The sequence below is a fragment of the Carassius carassius genome, chromosome 25, assembly GCF_963082965.1.
Source record: "Carassius carassius chromosome 25, fCarCar2.1, whole genome shotgun sequence".
NCBI lineage: Eukaryota > Metazoa > Chordata > Actinopteri > Cypriniformes > Cyprinidae > Carassius > Carassius carassius.
In genome coordinates, this window is record NC_081779.1 from 3,145,552 (window position 1) to 3,165,666 (window position 20,115).

A 20,115-nucleotide genomic window follows, 5' to 3' on the forward strand; every position below is an offset into this window, starting at 1 on the left:
ACTGATTGCCCCTTGTCTTCCAGGCCAGCCCATACCACCCCTTCTGCCACTTGGTTATCTGATGCTCTACGGCAACATCGTTCTAAGCTTAGAGCTGCTGAAAGGGTGTGGCGCAAATCCAAAAATACTACTGACCTTAATGTGTATCAGTCACTCCTATCTTCGTTCTCTGCTAATGTCTCCACTGCTAAAAGGACATACTACCATAACAAAAATAACAATTCGTGTAACTCTTGCATGCTTTTAAAAAAAATGTCCTCGCTCCTTTGTCCTCCTTCTCCCCCCCCCCTGCTTAATCTCTAATAGCTGACGACTTTGCCACGTTTTTCATTAAAAAAATTAAAGACATCTGTGCACAATTTTCCACACCACAATCCGTCAAGCACATCTCACCAGTAAACATACACTCATTCACATCCTTCTCTTCACTCTCTGAGGCAGAAGTCTCAAAACACATCCTTTCTAATCATCCTACTACTTGTCTGCTTGATCCTATTCCATCTCATCTCCTTCAAGCTATTTCTCCTGCAGCTGTACCTGCACTCACTCACATCATTATCATATCCCTCCACACTGGTGTTTTCCCCTCATCATTTAGACAGGCTTTTAAACTCCACTACTTAAGAAACCCACCCTCAACCCATCTCTCTTAGAGAACTACAGACCAGTTGCCCTTCTTCCTTTCATTGCAAAAACACTTGAATGAGCTGTGTTCAACCAAGTCTCTGCCTTTCTCACACAGAACAGCCTCCTTGACAGCAACCAATCTGGTTTCAGAAGTGGACATTCAACTGAGACTGCCTTGCTCTCAGTTGTTGAAGCCCTAAGACTGGCAAGAGCGGAATCCAAATCTTCAATACTTATCTTGCTTGATCTGTCCGCTGCTTTTGACACGGTTAACCACCAAATCCTCCCGTCAACACTACTGACAAATGCCATATCAGGAACCGCACTCCAGTGGTTTGAGTCTTACCTATTAGATAGGTCCTTTAAAGTATCTTGGAGAGGTGAGGTGTCCAAGTCGCAACATCTCAATACTGAGGTGCCTCAGGGCTCAGTTCTTGGACCACTTCTCTTCTCTGTCTACATGGCATCATTAGGTTCTGTCATTCAGAAACATGGCTTTTCATACCACTGCTATGATGATGACACTCAACTCTACATCTCATTCCATCCTGATGATCCGACAGTAGTTGCTCGCATCTCAGCTTGTGTAACAGACATTTATTACTGGATGAAGGACCATCACCTTCAACTCAACCTAGCCAAGACAGAACTGCTTGTGGTTCCAGCAAACCCATCGTTTCATTACAACTTCACCATCAAGTTAGGCACATCAACCATTACTTATTCAAAACAGCCAGAAACCTTGGAGTTATGATTGATGATCAGCTAACTTTGCTAAAACTGTACGGTCCTGCAGATTTGCTTTATTCAACATTAAGAAGATCAGGCCCTTTCTTTCGGAACATGCTGCACAACTCCTTGTTCAAGCTCTTGTTCTCTCCAGGCTGGACTATTGCAATGCCCTCTTGGCAGGTCTTCCAGCCAGTTCTATCAAACCTTTACAATTAATCCAGAACACAGCAGCAAGATTAATTTTTAAATTAAAGCATTCGACAAGAGTTAAATTTGAAAAGAATACACGTCACACCTCTGTTTATCAATTTGCACTGGCTACCAATAGCTGCCCGCTTTACCTAAATTCATTACTTCAGACTTATGTGCCCTCTAGAAGCTTGCGTTCTGCAAGTGAACATCACTTGATTGTGCCATCCCGAAAAAGCACAAAGTCACTTTTATGGACCTTAAAATTAAATGTTCTCTCTTGGTGGAATGACCTTTTATTTTTATTTATTATATTATTTAAAAGCCCTTGCTACGTGCACTGCGTTTAAGCTAACTGAGACTTGTTATAGCACTTATACAGTATATCATTGCTCTTTTGTTGTTTTTGATTGCTTCCAATGCCCTCATTTGTAAGTCATTTGTAAATGACTAAATGTAAATGTATAAATACATTGCAGTACACCAAATACACATAATAATGTTCTTTTTTTAGCAATGTAATATGATCCCTTAAAAAAATGTCCTGGCTCTTCCAAGCTTTATAATGGCAGTGAATGGGGGTCCAGATTTTGAAGCCCAAAAAAGTGCATCCATTAATCATGAAGAGTACTCCACACGGATCTGGGGGTTAATAAAAGGCCTTCTGAAGCAAATCGATGCTTTTGTGTAAGAAAAATATCCATATTTAAAACTTTATAAACCGTAATCTCTAGCTTCTGCCAACTGGTATGTGCATTCATGATAAAGTGGCGTGCAGTGGATGACATAGGACGTAGTGTAGTGAAAGGTAGTGAGGTTGTGAGAACCAAGTTTTGTTTACAGCAAAGGAAAACCAGTCTATTCTTGGCTTATATCGAAATTCTGACATTTTCCTTTACAAATCCTCGTTTTACTTGTAATTTGTGACCAGTGTTTTGTATTTTTTTTTTCCTCTGAGCTTCCGCGTTCATCACTTCTCACCGGCGCTTACGCCTACGTCCTACATCATTAGCTGGATGCCATTTTCTCGTGAAAGCACATATGACAATAAGCGGAAGCTAGAGATTATGGTTTACAAAGTTTTAAATATGGATATTTTTCTTACATAAATGTATCACTTCACTTCAGAAGGCCTTTATTAACACCCCCGGAGCCGTGTGGAGTACTATTTTTTTGGCTTCAAAATCTCAACACCATTCATTGCCATTATAAAGCTTGGAAAAGCTAGGACATTTTTTTCATATAAATCAGACTGTATTTGTCTGAAAGAAGAAAGTCATATACACCTAGGATGGCTTGAGGGTGAGAAAATCATGGTGGAATTTTCATTTTCATTGTTTTCATAATTTATCAATTTAAACCTGTGAGGAAGTTTCTTTCTGCTCATTAAGAATGAAATGAAAGAATCAACCCTGCCATCATATTACAGAAAAACACAGTGATGTAAAAAATTAAATTAACCATTGTGAAAATAAAAACATTTAGAATTCGTCAATAAAGATTCTTACAATCAAATCATCTTATAATTTAGGTGAAATTAAAACAATCTTCACATAAACCAATTTTAATAAATGTGTTTTTAATACAGTGTGTTGTGTATGATGAATAGTAATGTAGTGACGTTTAATCTCTGTCAGTATCAGCTCTCTGTCTGAATAAGAGCCATTTGTTCATTTTGTTCAAGTTTTTAATTGCATTCATTTTCACAACAAATAAACAACTGGTAGTTAGAACATTTGGAAAAAACAAACAAATAAAAAACACACACACAGAGAACGAACAGGGTATCAGTGAGTATGACCTTCTTGTCGTCCAGCAATTGGAGTATGTTCTTCTCTTGTCTGAGCAGGAAGATGACCGTTTTCTCATGGTTCTCCTGAGCAGCATACTGCAGCGGCGTCCATCCGACATGACATTCGACACACACTGACGCTCCACTCTCAACCAGGATTGACACCACCTCCAGACAACCGGCTTTAGCCGCGTAATGCAGCGGTGTCAAGCCACTCTGAAAGACACAGCAGCTTTACTGCTCACAGGAGGCTCTCTGAATAATGATAATTTACTTTTACACTTCCAGTCATAGTTTTGGAATAATTCAGTTCAATGTTTTTAAATGCAGAATTTATTTGTTTAACAATATAGTAAAAACAGTTATAATGTGAAATATTATTAAATTTTAAAATAACTTTTCTAAGTGAATATTTTTTAAAAATATGATTTATTCCTGAACTCTCAGCAGCCTTACTGAGCATAGTAGTCCAGACCAGAAGTGTATTTATATATACACTAGGGTTTATTCATTTTCAAATGATTTAAAAGTTGTAATTTTCATTTTACAGTTATTCATTTTCTAATGTGTTTTTTTATTATAATCAGTAATTTTTTTTAATATTTACATTTATCTTTATACTTATTTCAGTTTAGTAATTTTAAGAATTTACTTATTTTGTTTCAGTTAGTCAATTATAATATGTATCAAAATTAGAATTAATTTATTAAAATTAGTATTTATTTTTATATTTTCAGTTTTTATTTAGTTTTAGTAATTTATGTGCTTTTGTAATTTTTATTAGTTTTATTTAATATTTTATCTTTTATTTAAGACAACGTCTCTAAAAAAATTTCCATTTAATATTTTATTTCAGCTTTATTTGAATCCATTGATACATTTAGGTTAAGTCAAAGGGATAGTTCACCCAAAAATATTTTTTTTATGTTTATCTGCTTACCCCCAGGGCATTCAAATGTAGGTGACTTTGTTTCTTCAGTAGAACACAAACAAAGATTTTTAAGTCAAACTGTTGCAGTCTGTCAGTCATATAATGGAATCAGATGGGAATCACGGGTTTGAGAGTCAAAAAAAAAAAACATACACAAACCAAACCAAATTAAACCCTGCCAGTGGGTGCCATAATAAGCCAGTGGGTTATATTGCTGGACGCACCATCAGTGAGCGCAGGAACGTGCTGAGACCATCGACATTGGATTCAATAATTTTCCTCCATAAAAACATGTAGCCTAACCTTGGTGAGTAAAGGATTTTCAAATTATAACTAAATATCAATTGAGTCTTAAATGCATAATGTAGACAGAGTATATAGGCTAATGTTGGCATTATTTTTTTAATTAAATTACAGCTGCTATTGGCGAAGCAAATCTGGTGGAGTCTTTATCTTAAAGGGATAGTTCACCCAAAAATCAAAATTATGTCATTAATAACTTACCCTCATGTTGTTCCAAACCCGTAAGACGTTTATCTTCGGAACACAGTTTAAGATATTTTAGATTTAGTCCGAGAGTTCTCAGTCCCTCCATTGAAGCTGTGTGTACGGTATACTGTCCATGTCCAGAAAGGTAAGAAAAACATCTTCAAAGTAGTCCATGTGACATCAGAGGGTCAGTTAGAATTTTTTGAAGCATCGAAAATACATTTTGTATATACAAAAACTACGACTTTATTCAGCATTGTCTTCTCTTCTGTGTCTGTTGTGAGAGAGTTCAAAACAAAGCAGTTTGTGATATCCGGTTCGAGAACGAATCACTTTGATGAAACCGGATCTTTTTGAACCAGTTCACCAAATCGAACTGAATCATTTTAAACTGTTCACGTCTCCAGTATGCATTAATCCACAAATGACTTAAGATGTAATTTTTTTTTAACGTGGCTGGCACTCCCTCTGAGTTAAAACAAACCAATATCCTGGAGTAATTCATTTACTGAAACAGTACACTTACTGAACTGCTGTGAAGAGAGAAATGAAGATGAATACGAGCCGAGCCAGATAATGAACAACAGATTGACTCGTTCTCGAATCAAGAACCATTTCTGTCAGACGCGTCCGATTCGAGAACTGAGGAGCTGATGATACTGCGCATGTGTGATTCAGCGTGAAGCAGACTGACACACAGAGTGTCTGAACCGAACTGATTCTTTTGGTGATTGATTCTGAACTGATTCTGTGCTAATGTTATGAGCGCAGGTAAACCGAAGGCTTGAATGAAGGGCAATCATTGCCAATGACGCCATTACGTCGAGCGCAAAAGAACCGGTGAACTGTTTTCTTCAACCGGTTTATTGAATCAAACTGTCCGATAGAAGTACTGGTGATCCGAAAACTGATGCAACCGGTTCTTGACTCGTGAGCGAGTCAGTTTATTGTTTGTTATCTGGCTCGGCTCGGTGTTCATCTTCAGTTCTCTCTTCACAGCAGATCGGTCAGTGTACTGTTTGAGTAAATGAATTACTCCGGGATATTGGTTTGTTTGAACTCAGAGGGAGTGTCAGCCACATTAAAAAAGTTAACAGCTTAAGTCATTTGTGGATTAATGCATATTGGAGATGCGAACCGTTTAAAACGATTCAGTTCGATTTGGTGAACTGGTTCAAAAAGATCCGGTTACATCGAATGATTCGTTCGCTAACCGGATATCAAAAACTGCTTTGTTTTGAACTCTCTCACAACAGACACGGAAGAGAAGACAATGCTGAATAAAGTTGTAGTTTTTGCTATTTTTGGACCAAAATGTATTTTTGATGCTTCAAAAAATTCTAACCGACCCTCTCATGTCACATGGACTACTTTGATGATGTTTTTCTTACCTTTCTGGACATGGACAGTATACCGTTCACACAGCTTCAATGGAGGGACTGAGAGCTCTCGGACTAAATCTAAAATATCTTAAACTGTGTTCCAAAGATAAACGGAGGTCTTACGGGTTTAGAACAACATGAGGGTGAGTCATTAATGACAAAATTTTAATATTTGGCTGAACTAACCCTTTAATTTTGTTATCTTAATTTATAATTTATCTTAATTGAATTTGTTATGAAAGACTAATTTTATTGGCGGGTTGGACTAACTAAGTGTATGCCTAGGCCTATTTAGAGTGCTGAGATGTTACGATGTCACAGAGGACTTATTTTATTTCTTTGTTCCAACTTCCAAGTGGCCTATAGCCTACGTTAGTCATGAATAAATTATGTTAAAACATGTATAAATGACTCATTCTTGACAAAAGGCAAAAGAGCTGTGTGTGTGTGCACATTTGAATAATGTCGGACTGTAAACGGGTTCGGGATTTTAAAAACCTGTCAATCAAAATGTACTTGTGGGCTCGGGCTGAAATCTGTCGGGCTCAGGTCATGTCGGGTCTAACTTTCAAGGCACAGTTACAGCTCTAGTGTCAGCACCGCAGATCATTTCAGAAAGCTAACAGCTATAACACCAGCATTAAAAACTTTTAAAAATAAGTTGAACTCAAAACTCACTTTCAGTCAGCAGGGAGTGTTTGAAATATCTTGATCCGATGTGGATTATAATCACCATACAAGGCAGAAATATTTATAAGCGATTCAAAAGACTTTGCACGCTAGGCATTAACATTACCATAGTAGACTAAACATGATAAATGCGACTACTTGAAGAAATCAGACGTCAGATTCTTATCCTCCATTACAATCGTGCATTTTTTTAGTAACATTTTATCTGTCATAAGTCTCGTCTCGTGACTTATTTCTTATTAGTTTCTCTGATAACTTCTCTTTGTTGGTGAAATGATGGGGTTGCTTGATGTTGTTCCTGAGAGGCGTGTAAAGGGTGGGTTTTAGTGAAGCGCAGCAGAGCTTCTGGCCCGACGGTGGAAACGCAGCTTTAAAGCCGGGCCCATTTACAGCACTGGCTAGCACTGGGCCCATAGTGGGAAAATGGCTATTGACACTCTATCTACAATCTCAGTTAAGCCCCTTTCACACTGCACGTCAGACCCGGCATATTGCCGGAACATTGCCGGGTCACCTTCTATGTGAAAGCAAACACGTCCCGGGATTGATTCTGGCATTGAACCCGGGTCGGGGACCTAGTAACATGGCCGGGTTCAACCCGGGACGAGCGCTGTGTGAACAAAAGCCAGATCTAATGGCGTGTCGAAGTGATGACGCGCGTTTTCGCGCGACTCTTTTACCGGGTGTGTGAAGGCACGCACATATCCAGGGTAATAGTTGGCAGTGTGAAAGTGCAAAATCTAGCGACCCGGGAACAATTGCCGGAACATTTTACCCGTATATTTGCCGGAATGGCAGTGTGAAAGGGGCTTTAGAAGTGTCAATAGTCCACTTGAGAAATGTGACCAATCATGGAAAGTAGGGACACAAGTCGGTTCTGGGGCATTTTGAGTTATTCACAGATTCTCAAAGTGTAGTCTCCAAGCTTTCCAACGATGTGTAACACATGGAAATCTGATAATATCTGGAGAAGTTGTGGCCATTTGAAGGTAGGCCCTCAAACAAGCTCAAAAGGGAGAAAATGGCCTCTAAAGATTGTCCAGTTCTCACCTGTTCTCACCTGCTGGGAGTGACAATAGGGCTCATTTACATCTCATTTAGATAAGCCATACCCCCTGTAAAGCTCCCCACCCTGTAAAGCTGCATGGATGCATAGCAACGACAGACGCAACGGGAAAAATCGGACCGCATACTATTAATAATAAAGGATAATGTGCATTGTAAATGTCAGAAATTTATATTTTTTGAATTTTATAAAAATGATTTACAGGCTGAAATATGTGAGTTTTATCTTTTTATAAAACCTTTTTTTTCAAAACTCTATTTGAACTAGTGCATTGTAGATAACATTGCAAGACACTCCTTTAAAATCTGGCCATCATTTTTTATGTTATTATTTTAATGTTTATGTAAACAAAAGTACATATTGATGCATATCTTATTAGCTTTTATTAACTAAGGATGTTTATGGAAACTCACCCCATAAGAAACAGAAAAGTATTCTTGCAGATCTCGTTGCCTCCAATGAAATAAGTCATTCGGGCACACTTTCTCTTTGTCGGGGTCTTCTTTGTAGATGTAACCATCTCCGAAGTTTGCACTGTGCGTCTGTTTGCCTCTAAATGCCCAATAATTTGCATGTCCTGCCACTCTTTTTCCGCAGCTAAAGAATCCAGCCGTATGTTGTACATAATGTCTGGAGAAAGCTTCTGACTACAGGACTGTCTCCCATGCAGAGAGTTCTCTTTTCTCCTTGTGTAGGATTTACAGTCAAAGTCACGGATTTCCCCCATTTCTCTGTCTTTATCCCCATCAAATGTTACTAGCGATATAGCCTCTGATATCTTAAGGTCCAACTCGTCTGACGCCAGTCCAATACATTCTTCCTCGTCTTCATCTTCGCTCAGTTGTAGATTAGGGATATTATTCAGTCTTATTATGCCGCTTTCATCGTCACTCAGATCGTCTTCAGAATCAGTGAGCGCTTGTTCATAAGCATGCGGCTTGTCGAAGAAGTACTTCAAAACATTTTTGGTGTAACGGCCACGGTTCAGCTAATCTGCGATAATCTTTGCGGCGTCCATCTTCATTGAATTTTGATATCAGCTAGAACTGGCCAGAGCGCTGCATAATAAGTAGCCACGCTTCCCTTGGAGGGCGGAGGCAATAACAAAAGAAACAAAAGCCGGTTTATCCAGGAAATACACACAATGACACGCCCCTACTGCGTGCTAGAACCTCAGAAAAACAAGCCGATTTCAACCTCAAAATGTATGCTTTTAAATATACCAATACTGCTATCTAAAACATGGAGAGGCTTCTTCGTGATCTCAACTAACAGATTCTGCAAAAAAACGAAAATCACCAATAAAAAAAAAGCAAAAAAAAAAAAAAACGCTTCTTTCTCATTTTGTTTGAAAGTTGTGCTGCCGACTTGTGTCACTGGTTTCTGTGAAGGTTCACAAATAAGTTCAAAAATAGTTGGCGGACAGGACAGTTCGAACAGTTCAGACATTGTGGTGATTCAGAGGTAATAAAGTAATATAAAAACTGTTCAGTTTCTTGTACAGACCAATCCTTTTGTGTCTTCACACATCAATGTATCGTCACGAGCAGCAGGGTTTAATTTGGTTTTGTTTGTGCATGTTTTTTGGACTCTCAGAGCCGTGATTCTCATCGATTATATTATATATACTTCGATTATATGACTGTCAGACTACAAAGTCTGGGTAAGCAGATACACATCAAATTTAAATTTCTTGGTAAACTATCCCTTTAACAATAACAGCACTGCTTTGGTATCTCAGGAAATCTGCGCACAGTTTGAGACACTATCTAGATCTCTTCTTATACTCTAGAGGAGACACATGTGAGATTACAAGGGTCTTTTTCTCAAGAAACATCTGAGAAACATGAGACCAACACAAGCATCCATCCATTCAACTCATTGCTGTCTATGAGAAACAATGGAGATGTTTCTGTGTGATTTTTCTTTGCATGGCAGGTTTCTTCTCACCGTGTCCTTGTGGTTGATCTCCGCTCCCTGTCCCAACAGGACTCTCACCATGGCCACGTGTCCATGTGCAGAGGCCAGATGCAGACAGGTACATCCGCGTTTGTCGGTCAGGTGCAGCAGAGATCCAGAGCGGCTGAGCAGCAGCCCAACCAAAGCCGTGTGTCCGCTCTGAGCCGCCAGGTGCAGAGGACTGGCGCCCTGAAACACACGATGGACGGTCAGAACCGCACTCAAACGTCATTCTTCAGACTGCAGCAGTCCTTCTGATCTCTTGCCTGAATGTTTGTCTCAGCATTGGCCTGAACACCAGGAGAATTCAGCAACAAGCGAACCATGTTTTCATGACCGGACTGAGCCGCCAGGTGCAGAGGAGTGTAACCTGACTGAACACACACACACACACACAATAATAAATCATGCACTGATGATTCACAATCACTAATGTACATTGTGGCTTTTGTTTCAGTAAAAGCTAAATTACCTTAAGATATCAAGACTTATTTTGAGAGAATACATCTTAAATATACTTTACACTGCAAAGGTGTAAGAAGTTTCATAAACAGAATAAAAAAAGTGCACTTTTATGTGCAATGTATGGAGGTGACAAATGCATTTATTGTACAGTAAACAGGAAATAATATTGTAGAAATATTATGAAATTAATGTTTTAATATTTTAAATATAAATGTATAAATATATAATATATTATTTATATTACACGTATTATATATTTAATTAGAAATTAAACTACAGACTACATTAATATGTATGATAATATAACAAATAAACAATATAAGTATAAAATAAAAATTATTATACACATTTTATAATATTTTACTGCTGCACTGGTTCTTTTTACCAAACTGAAAGCAGTTATACAATTTATTTAGAATAAACTATGACATTCAGTTTGTAAAAAGTTAGCTGTATAGCTCATGATATGAGTTATATTTCTATTTTTACTTTTTTTGTAAAAGGTGTAAATGTACTGAACACACACACACACTCAAAAAATAATTAAATTTTTTTTTTTAAAATTTTAAACCTTAAATGATAAATATATAATTATGAACTGATTAATAAAAATATAAAAATATATAACAAACATATAAGAAAATATACTCTTTTACAATAATTTGTTTTTATTATTTTATGTTATACAGGATTTGGAAATGTGTAGACATTTATTTATTTATTTAAATTTGGTTGTTAAATTTCAGTGAGTTCAATAACTTTTTACCTTTTTCTTTATTAAAAAAACCTGTACAAATTAATCTGTGTTATAAGAATGACAATAACAATGCTCGTGGGTTTGATTCCCAGTGAAAACAAAACACATAAACAAAATGTAAAACTGCAATGCAAAGCGAGCATCCCCCAAATGAAGAAATCAAATAAAAAATGCCTTGTTTTCTAACACTCATGTTCTGCAGTGTATCTCATTGTGTCACGTCACCTCAGCTAAAAGCTGTTGTTTCTTCACATCGTCTTTGTTGCTGGCACTGTCGCTGTTAGTGGGAAATTCACTGCGTATTGTAGCTGGAACTTTAGTCAGGATTTCTCTCACAAAGTCCACCTGTCCGAAACAGGCTGCCACATGCAGAGCTGTCAAACCCGTCTAAACACACACACACACACACACACACACACACACACCCACAGATGTTTCACTAATACTGAAACATTACAGCAGATTTTTGTTCTGCTTAACCTTTATAAGCAGAGGTCATGTGTTCACATGAAGCACCTTGGAGCTCTGGATCTTCAGTGAAACGCTGTCTTTCAGCACCTCCAGAATATGAGTGTGTCCATTCTTGGCAGCCAAATTTATGGCCGTCATGCCCTCCTGAAAGGGTCAAAGGTCAAAGTAAAGTTGCACTATTACGAAATTATCATTGTTCTTCATCATGTTAAAATGTCCTTTGTCACATTTTGTCTTTCTAACTCACGGCGTCCTCCTCTGTCACTGATGCTCCAGCATCCAGAAGAACTTTCACTACCTCCGTATGACCACCAGCAGCAGCCAAATGCAGTGGACACAAACCTTTAGCCTGCCAAATTAGAAAGAGCAGAAGATATGCTTCTATGCTTAAAAATTACCTGAAATAAAATAAAGTTTATGCTGTATAAAAAAAAACTTTTCTTATTTTAATCTAACTTCATAAAATTCATTAAACAAAATATAAATAAAAATAAATAACACTATATAGATATTTAAAAAATATATGACCATAAAAACATGATAATTACTTTTGGAAAAAAAAAAAAAAAAAAATATATATATATATATATAACAAAATACAGTCATGACCAAAAATATCGGCACCTTTGGTAAAAATTATCAAAGGAGGCTGTAAAAATTAATCTGCATTGTTTATTTATTTATTTTTAAATCACTGAAATCTAAATTTCCATTGGATATTAAGAATTTAAAATGGGGGGAAATATAATTATGAAATGAATGTTTTTCTCAAATACAAGTTGGACACAATTTTTGGCATTGGATCCAAATGCAACGCTTTATTAAAGAATGGTCAAACAGGCAGAAATCAGGAATGGTCGTCAGGTGTGTCAGGGATAACCAGAATCGAAACCAGAAACAAACAGAGATCAGGGCAGGCAGCAGAGAATCAGAGCCGGAGTAATCAGTCCAAAGATCAAACATGGGAATGACAAACACAGGGAGAAACGCTCAGAAATGTTAGACAGGCTAAACAAGACTTCGCAGTGAGTGCGAGTGAGTGTGCTGCTTTTATGTGTGTGTAAATGAGGTGCAGGTGTGGCAAGGAAATTGGCTGATGAATGAGGTGCAGGTGTGGCAGGGTGATTGTGATGCAGTGACTCATGGGGAATGTAGTTCGGTGTGGTGCAACAGTATGAGAGGTGCTAGTTTCCAAGTGACATCTGGTGGTTGATGGGTGGAATGGTCCTGAGTGGAGTGCCCTCTACTGAGGTTCATGGGCACTCCATCTAATGATCGTGACAATGTGTCTATATCGTCCTAATGCACGGTGAGGAGGAGAGTTTGAGTGACTAAAGACTCTCCAAGGACCACAGCTGGAGAACTGCAGAAAATAGTTGAGTCTTGGGGTCAGAAAACCTTAAATTAACCCTACATCACCATATGTTGTTTGGGAGGGTTTCAAGAAAAATTATCCTAGCTCATGCAAAAACGAACTAAAGCATATTCAGTTATTAGACACGACTGGATCTTTAAATGGGACTGGCTTCTATGGTCAGATGAAACTAAAAGATGAGCTTTTTAGCTGCAAACACGCAAGATAAGTTTGGTGAACACAGAGATAAAAAGTACCCCATGTGTACAATGAAATATACAGCTGTATATCGTGGGCCTATATTTCTGCTGGAGGTCCTGGACATCTTGTTCAGACAAATGGCATCTTTGATTCTATCAAATACCAACAGATCAAAAATCAGTAAGTGACTGAGTCTGTTAGAAATCTTAAAATGGGCCAAGTTTAGATCTTCCAACCATACAATAATCCAAACACAAGCCTCAAAAACAACACAAAAATAGGTCACTGGGCACAAAACCAAGCTTCTGCTATGGCTATTCCAGTCCTCTGACCTGAACCCTACAGAAAATGAGAGGAGTGAACTGAAGAAGAGAAGCTGGGAATCTAAAGGGTCTGGAGTGATTCTGGATGAAGGAATGGTCTCTGATCTCTTGTCAGGTGTTCTCTAACCTCATCAGGCATTATAGGAGAAAATTTAGACCTGTTTAACTGTCAAAAAGTATTGAATAAAAGGGTGCCGTTAATTGTGGCCAATGTATATTAGAGAAAAACATTTATTTCATAAAGATATTTCTCCCCATTTTAAATTATTATTATCCAATGAAAGGTTAGATTTTTGTGATTTTTTAAAATAAAAGATCAAAAGGATTAACAATCCAGATTAATTTTCACAGCCTTCTTTGATTATATTTACCAAGGGTGCCGATATTTTTGGCCATGACAAATATATATAAATAAACATTTATATATATATATATATATATACATATATATATATATATATATATATACATATATATATATACATATATACATATATATATACATATATATATATATATATATATATATATATATATATATATATATATATATATATATATATATATAAAAATGTTTATTTATTTATTTTTGAAATAAATAAATAGGCTATAGGCTACTGTATTGTCCTTATAAATTTGCGTCCCTGTCATTGGATTGCAATCGGCTAAGTGGCGTTCACAAGGATTTCAAGGACCCGTGTATTAAGCATCTTCATTTCAAGATAAAGACTAAGACTAAATCAAAAATGCCTGTCAAAATTTATACTGGGCAACATATATAGGTTCCTCTTCAGGAACTCGAGCTGCGTCGAGAACGTTTGGGGAACGCGTCCAGCGTGACGTCTCTGAATAATGTGTATAATCAGTCCAAAGGAAGGGCGTGACGTCATAGGTGGGTGACGTCAGAGACCAGGAAGCATAAAAGCATGAGCGACGAAGCCGGTATCAGCCTTGTGTCTTCAGCAAGCGCTCTGTGTGTGTGTCAGTCGCTTTCTGTTTGTGAGTCTTATTTAGTGTCGTTTGTCCACTGATAAACTCCATTGTCAAAGCTTCAATCAAGAGAAGTTTTGGGCGAGAGCAGGCAGCGTTCAGGCTGTGCGTTTTCCCTGCCTAAAAAAAAAAAAAAGGTGGGGACACACGCAGCTCGTGTGTTGTCTGCTTGAGAGTGAAGCGCGCAGTGTCAGCTCTCGAGGGAGTTGACGGCTGCGATGCGAGCCTTTGCTTCACTCTCTGAAGGCTCTCTTTGAGGAGAGAGCTTTCTCTGGCGTTTCTCGCGGTGCCAGCCCCGCTTTCACCGAGGCGGAACGGTGGTTGTGCTCGCGGGATTCGCTTTCGGATCTGCTGGAAGGAATGTAAGACGGGCAAGTCCCTATCTTCTTTCTTAGCCACCAGATCCGGCGCCCGCTCTCGGTGGTCGGAAGCCCGCGTTTGCAAGAACTTTCTCCCCGATGAGAGGGCGCGACGCGCTGCCTGTCTTTCTCTGAGGAGATTGATGTGGAAAGGCGTCGATGAGCTCGCCAGTTGCACAAGCACCAGTCACACAAGCATATTAATATTAACATAAGCAGCAATGAAGAGTGGAGCTCGCGCAGTCAGCTCTCGGGGGCTGATTGTGCTTTTCTCGCTGTTAAGCGCTCCGCTCTCGCCGGGCACGCTCCGAGGAGTGTGTCCGTGCATGCGATCTTGCGGTCACGGTTTCGTTGGTGCTGAGGCACGGCAACGACCGCGATAGCGGGAATCGCACATGATCTGGCGAACGGGTTGGAGACGGCTCGTCCTATCTCCACCCACGTTCACTAGATCTAGAGCTCGTTCTCGAGGCTTGGAAACCAGCGCAGCGGTTTCTTCGCCATCTGAGACAGCTCGCTGCTGCTGCATGCTCTCTCGCCGGGCACGCTCCGAGGAGTGTGTCCGTGCATGCGATCTTGCAGTTGCGGTCACGCTGTTGCTGAGGCACGGCGGCGACCGCGATAGCGGGAATCGCACATGATCTGGCGAACAGGGTTGGAGACGGCTCGTCCTATCTCCACCCGTGTTCACTAGATCTAGACCTCGTTCTCGAGGCTTGGAAACCAGCGCTGCGGTTTCTTCGCCCTCTGAGACAGCTCGCTGCAGCATCCATCTTTCTCTGAGGAGATTGATGTTGTTTGTGTGACTGAGTAGCATAAAATAAAAATATTATATATATAAAAAGACATGAGCGCTGCCGAGGCAACGCGTGTATTACATTGTTTTATTTTTATGTGAGTTTTTTTTTCTACACCAGACCGTGTTGACTAGTCTGGTTGCTGACTACATTTAATTCTAAGGAATAAAATGACATATTTATCTGACTATGTGAAGTTAGATGTACAGGGGCTCTAGGGATGTGATTTCTTGTGTGAGAACACGTGTGTACCGCTCTTCCTCTGAGGAGGTTGAGGTGGTCAGGGGCTGCTGGACGGAGCAGTCCCAACCGTGTTCCAGCCCCACGTGCCGTGGGTGTCACTTTTGTACTCCGCAGACGCTAGAGTCAAAGTGGCGCTCCCAGGCCAAAGGCTTCTAGTGGAAAGCCGTTGTTTTCGCTGGATAGCCTTCATCATAACATCCTGACGCCTAGACCTAGGACGTTTTGAGGGCCAGCTCCCTCTGTGGAAGAGTGGTGTACACCGCATTACACGGTGCCCATCTCTCCTCAGTGCCCTCAGGAGATCGTTCTGCCAAACCTGCCGGTGTTCTAGGGAGCAGCGATCTCCGGCGAGCGCTTCTATCAGTTACCGCCCGGAAACGTAGCGGTGCTGAGAGGCTCGCTACCTCTACGGGGGTCTCTAGAGCAGCTAGTACGGTCGTCCCCTGCCAGTCCACCGCTTCAGGGCACCGAGCTAGTGGCTCTAGGCGCACCAGAGGCCAGTCTCGCGAGACTGCTTCTCTTAGGAGGTCACATGGCGGTGTGGGAGCCCCTGCCAATGTGCTTCACGGGGTCCTGCCCCAAGCAGGCTCTGATCTAGTCTTCCTAGCAGACGATGTGGGTCTGAGGACCGTCGTTTTTAGGAGACTTCAGCTACGAGAGTCCTGATGCTGCGGCTCAGGACCTCGGAGGGCAGGCCCTCTGGGGAAGAGCGGTGTACACCGCATTACACGGTGCCCGTCTCTCCTCAGTGCCCTCAGGAGATCGATCTGCCAACCCTGCCGATGTTCCAGGGCGCAGCGGTCTCCAGCGAGCGCTTCTCTCAGTTACCGCCCGGAAACATAGCGGTGCTAAGAGGCTCACGACCTCCTGGGAGGTTTCCAGAGCAGCTAGTTCGGCCGTCTCCTGCCGGTGCGCCGCTTCAGGGCTAATTGCTCTGATGCAACCAGAGATCAGTCTTGAGAGGCTGATTCCCTTAGTAGACTATATTGCAGCGTGAAAACTACTGCCAAATGCGTCTCAGTGGGTCCTGCACACTGTAGTGAGAGGCCACAGAATCCAGTTCTGGTGGGCCCCAAGCAGGCTCTGGTAATGGAACAGAAGTAGACTCTCTCTGAGGACGGAGACCATCGAGGTGGTCCCTCCTTGGGTTGCAGAGTCCGGGTCCTACAGCCGGTACTTCACTGTTCTGAGGAAGGATGAGGTGTTGTGTCCTTTTCTAGATCTGTGCTTTTGAACCTCTCAGTCAGGGGACTAAAGTTTAGCACGCCTGCACAGGCCAAGTCCAAGGACTGGTGTGTCACGATCTATCAAAAGATGCACTTATCTCCATCCTTCTTCATTGGAAGTTCCTGAGGTTTGCTTTTGGGGGCAAAAGCCTACCAATATGGATCTTCCACTGGCCTTGCACTCTCACCCCACACTTTCACGACTCAACCACATTGACGATTGGTTGATATACGCTCAATCTGAGCAGATGATGGTTCGGCACCGAGGTGTAGTTCTCGCTCACATGAAAGAGCTGGGGTTAAGACTTAACGCCAAGGAAAGTGTGCTTTCTCCAGTTCAGAGAACCACTTATCTGGGCATGGTGTGGGATTCGACCACGATGCAGGCACGTATGTCACCTGCTCGGATTGAGTCGATCCTCACTGCAGTCGCGAGAGTGAGAGAAGGCCGGTCACTCACTGTCAATCAGTCACGGAGATTGCTGGGTCTGATGTCAGCTGCGTCCAACGTGAATACTATTGGCCTGCTGTACATGAGACCCCTACAGTGGTGGCTCAAGACCAAGGGGTTCTCCCTGAGGGCAAACCCACTTCACATGCTAAAGGTCACGCTGCGCTGCCTACGTGCCTTGGATATGTGAAGGAAGCCTTGGTTCTTGTCCCAGGGCCCGGTGCTGGGAGCTCCTTGTCGCCGCATGATGCTAGCGACGGACGCGTCCCTCACCGGCTGGGGTGTGATCATGAGTGGCCACCCTGCCCGTGGTCTGTGGAGTGGTCGCCATCTGACATGGCACTTCAACTGCCTGAAGATGCTGGCCGTGCTTCGTGCACTTCGTTATTTTCTCCCAGACCTAAGAGGTCACCATGTGTTCGTGCGCACCGACAGCAACAGCGGTGGTCTCTTACATCAACCACCAAGGAGGTCTGCACTCACGCCGTTTATACAACTAGCGTACCAGATCCTTGTTTGGGCCCAGGACGAATTCCTCTCGCTCAGAGCAGTTCACATTCCTGGGCATCTTAATATGGGAGCAGACATCCTGTTGAGGCAGGGGTCGAGGCCCGGGGAATGGCGGCTTCACACTGAGGTGATGAAGCAGAGTTAAAGATGTTGGCCAGACTCGGGTGGATCTGTTTGCGACTCGAGAGACATCGCACTGTCCCCTCTGGCTTCCTCTGACTCATCCAGCTCCACTGGGGCTGGACGCCATGGTACAGACATGGCCGAGGCTTCATCTGTACATTTTTCCCCTGATTGCTCTGCTCTCGGGAGTTCTGGAGAGAGTGCGCCGGGACGGAGTCCAGCTGCTGTTAGTAGCCCCGTTCTGGACGGGCCGGGTATGGTTCCTGGGCCTGATTTCTCTTTTTGACGGCACTCCATGGGAGGTTCCCGTCAGAAGAGATCTCCTCTCGCAGGCGGGGGTGCGCCCCCGCATGGAGCTTAGAGGCTGTAGGTGCTGTCTCTGAGGAGGCACAACTCTTAGCTTCCGGTCTCTCAACCGAGGTTGTAAGACCGTTCTCCAATCCAGAGCTCCCTCAATGAGGAAACTGTATGCCTTGAAGTGGAAGCTTTTCACCTCTTGGTGCGGAGACCGCCAGCTCGACCCAGTTAACTGCCCGTATGGTACAGTGCTGGAGTTCCTGCAGGCTCTCCGCAGGGTTGGCCCACTCCACCCTGAAGGTCTACGTGGCGGCCATGGTGGCCTACCGCGCCCCTCTCGGTGGCCTGTCAGTGGGCAGAAACCCTCTGGTTACATGTTTCCTCCATGGTGCGCTGAGACTGAGGCCTCCGGCCAGAAGAAGCTTATGCTAAGCGGTGATCAGGATGTTATCCTAAGCCTCGAGTCCTCTGATCTCCCCTCTCCTGGGGGTCAAGACTCACTCCTTCTGAAGTTTGGCCATTGGACAGGTTGTCCCCGAGTTCTGTCAGGCTCCTTCTCTTGCTTTAGCTGTGCTCTTCCACACTAGGCAGAGATTTGAAAGTCTGACGGCATGGGCATTCTCGTTCCCCAAACGTTCTCAACGCAGCTCGAGTTCCTGAAGAGGAACGTATAAGGTTACGTATGTAACCCTGGTTCCTCGAAAGAACGAGACGCTGCGTCGCAGTGCCACACTTCCGGCATCTCTGGCCGGCGCTTGCTTCATCCTTTGAGGCTGATACCGGCTTCGCCGCTCATGCTTTTATGCTTCCTGGTCTCTGACGTCACCCGCCTATGACGTCTCGCCCTTCCTTTGGACTGATTATACACATTATTCAGAGATGTCACGCTGGACACGTACCCCAAACGTTCTCGACGCAGCGTCTCGTTCCTTCGAGGAACCAGGGTTACATACGTAACCTTATATGTTTTTATTGAGTTTAATTTGATTTACAAAAATTTACATGGCCAAATTACTCAAAAGTTTTGTTCTTAAATGAATTAAACTAAATTCAACTAAAATAGATAATATAATAATGTAATGGACAACATAAAAGTAATCTTCAAAATATTTACAATGGTATTTCAATGATACTAAACTAAATAAACATAAAATGGCTTTTGACATCCTGACCTTGTTGTTGAGTGTAGCCGGTCCTTGAGTAAACAGGAGCAGCTCTTTAATGACGGCCACACTGCCTTTAGCTGCAGCGATGTGTGTGCAGGTCGCTCCCTCCATGTTAGCTTGCTGGGCTAATTTAGGCTGGTGCCTCAGAAACAGCTTCACCACCTCTGAGTGATCGTTCTCCACCGCTAGATGAAGAGGAGTCTGATTGTGCTAAAACAACACACAGCAAACACCACTACATGACCCATGATGACAGGATTACTGTCATTATTATCAGGATTGACACCACAAAAAGGTGCATTTACATTACTATAATAAGAAAAGATACTAAATGATTTAAATATGAAATTATGACTATACAATCATGTATTGATTAAAACATGAATAATTCTGAATTAAAGTTATATAAATATTTTTTGTTTATATTCTACTGTCTTTATGCAGAATTTTGAGCAGTTATAGAATAAACTTGCCTGTGTAAAGATTTATTATTAAATTATTATTTGTCATTTATTTAGATTACTT

General features: G+C 41.6%; 1 protein-coding gene across 1 annotated transcript in view; it reads right to left on the bottom strand.

Annotated features, from left to right (window-relative positions):
- Nucleotides 1–20,115, bottom strand: part of LOC132103914 (serine/threonine-protein phosphatase 6 regulatory ankyrin repeat subunit B-like) — a 72,712-nt gene that overhangs the window by 9,054 nt on the left and 43,543 nt on the right. Inside the window, exons 19-25 of the mRNA XM_059508992.1 lie at nt 19,597–19,800; nt 11,798–11,899; nt 11,596–11,694; nt 11,305–11,466; nt 10,124–10,231; nt 9,849–10,046; nt 3,350–3,556 (exon numbers count right to left, since the gene is read on the bottom strand). Coding sequence (XP_059364975.1) covers nt 3,350–3,556; nt 9,849–10,046; nt 10,124–10,231; nt 11,305–11,466; nt 11,596–11,694; nt 11,798–11,899; nt 19,597–19,800 — 1,080 coding nt within the window. The remainder of the gene's footprint in view (nt 1–3,349; nt 3,557–9,848; nt 10,047–10,123; nt 10,232–11,304; nt 11,467–11,595; nt 11,695–11,797; nt 11,900–19,596; nt 19,801–20,115) is intronic.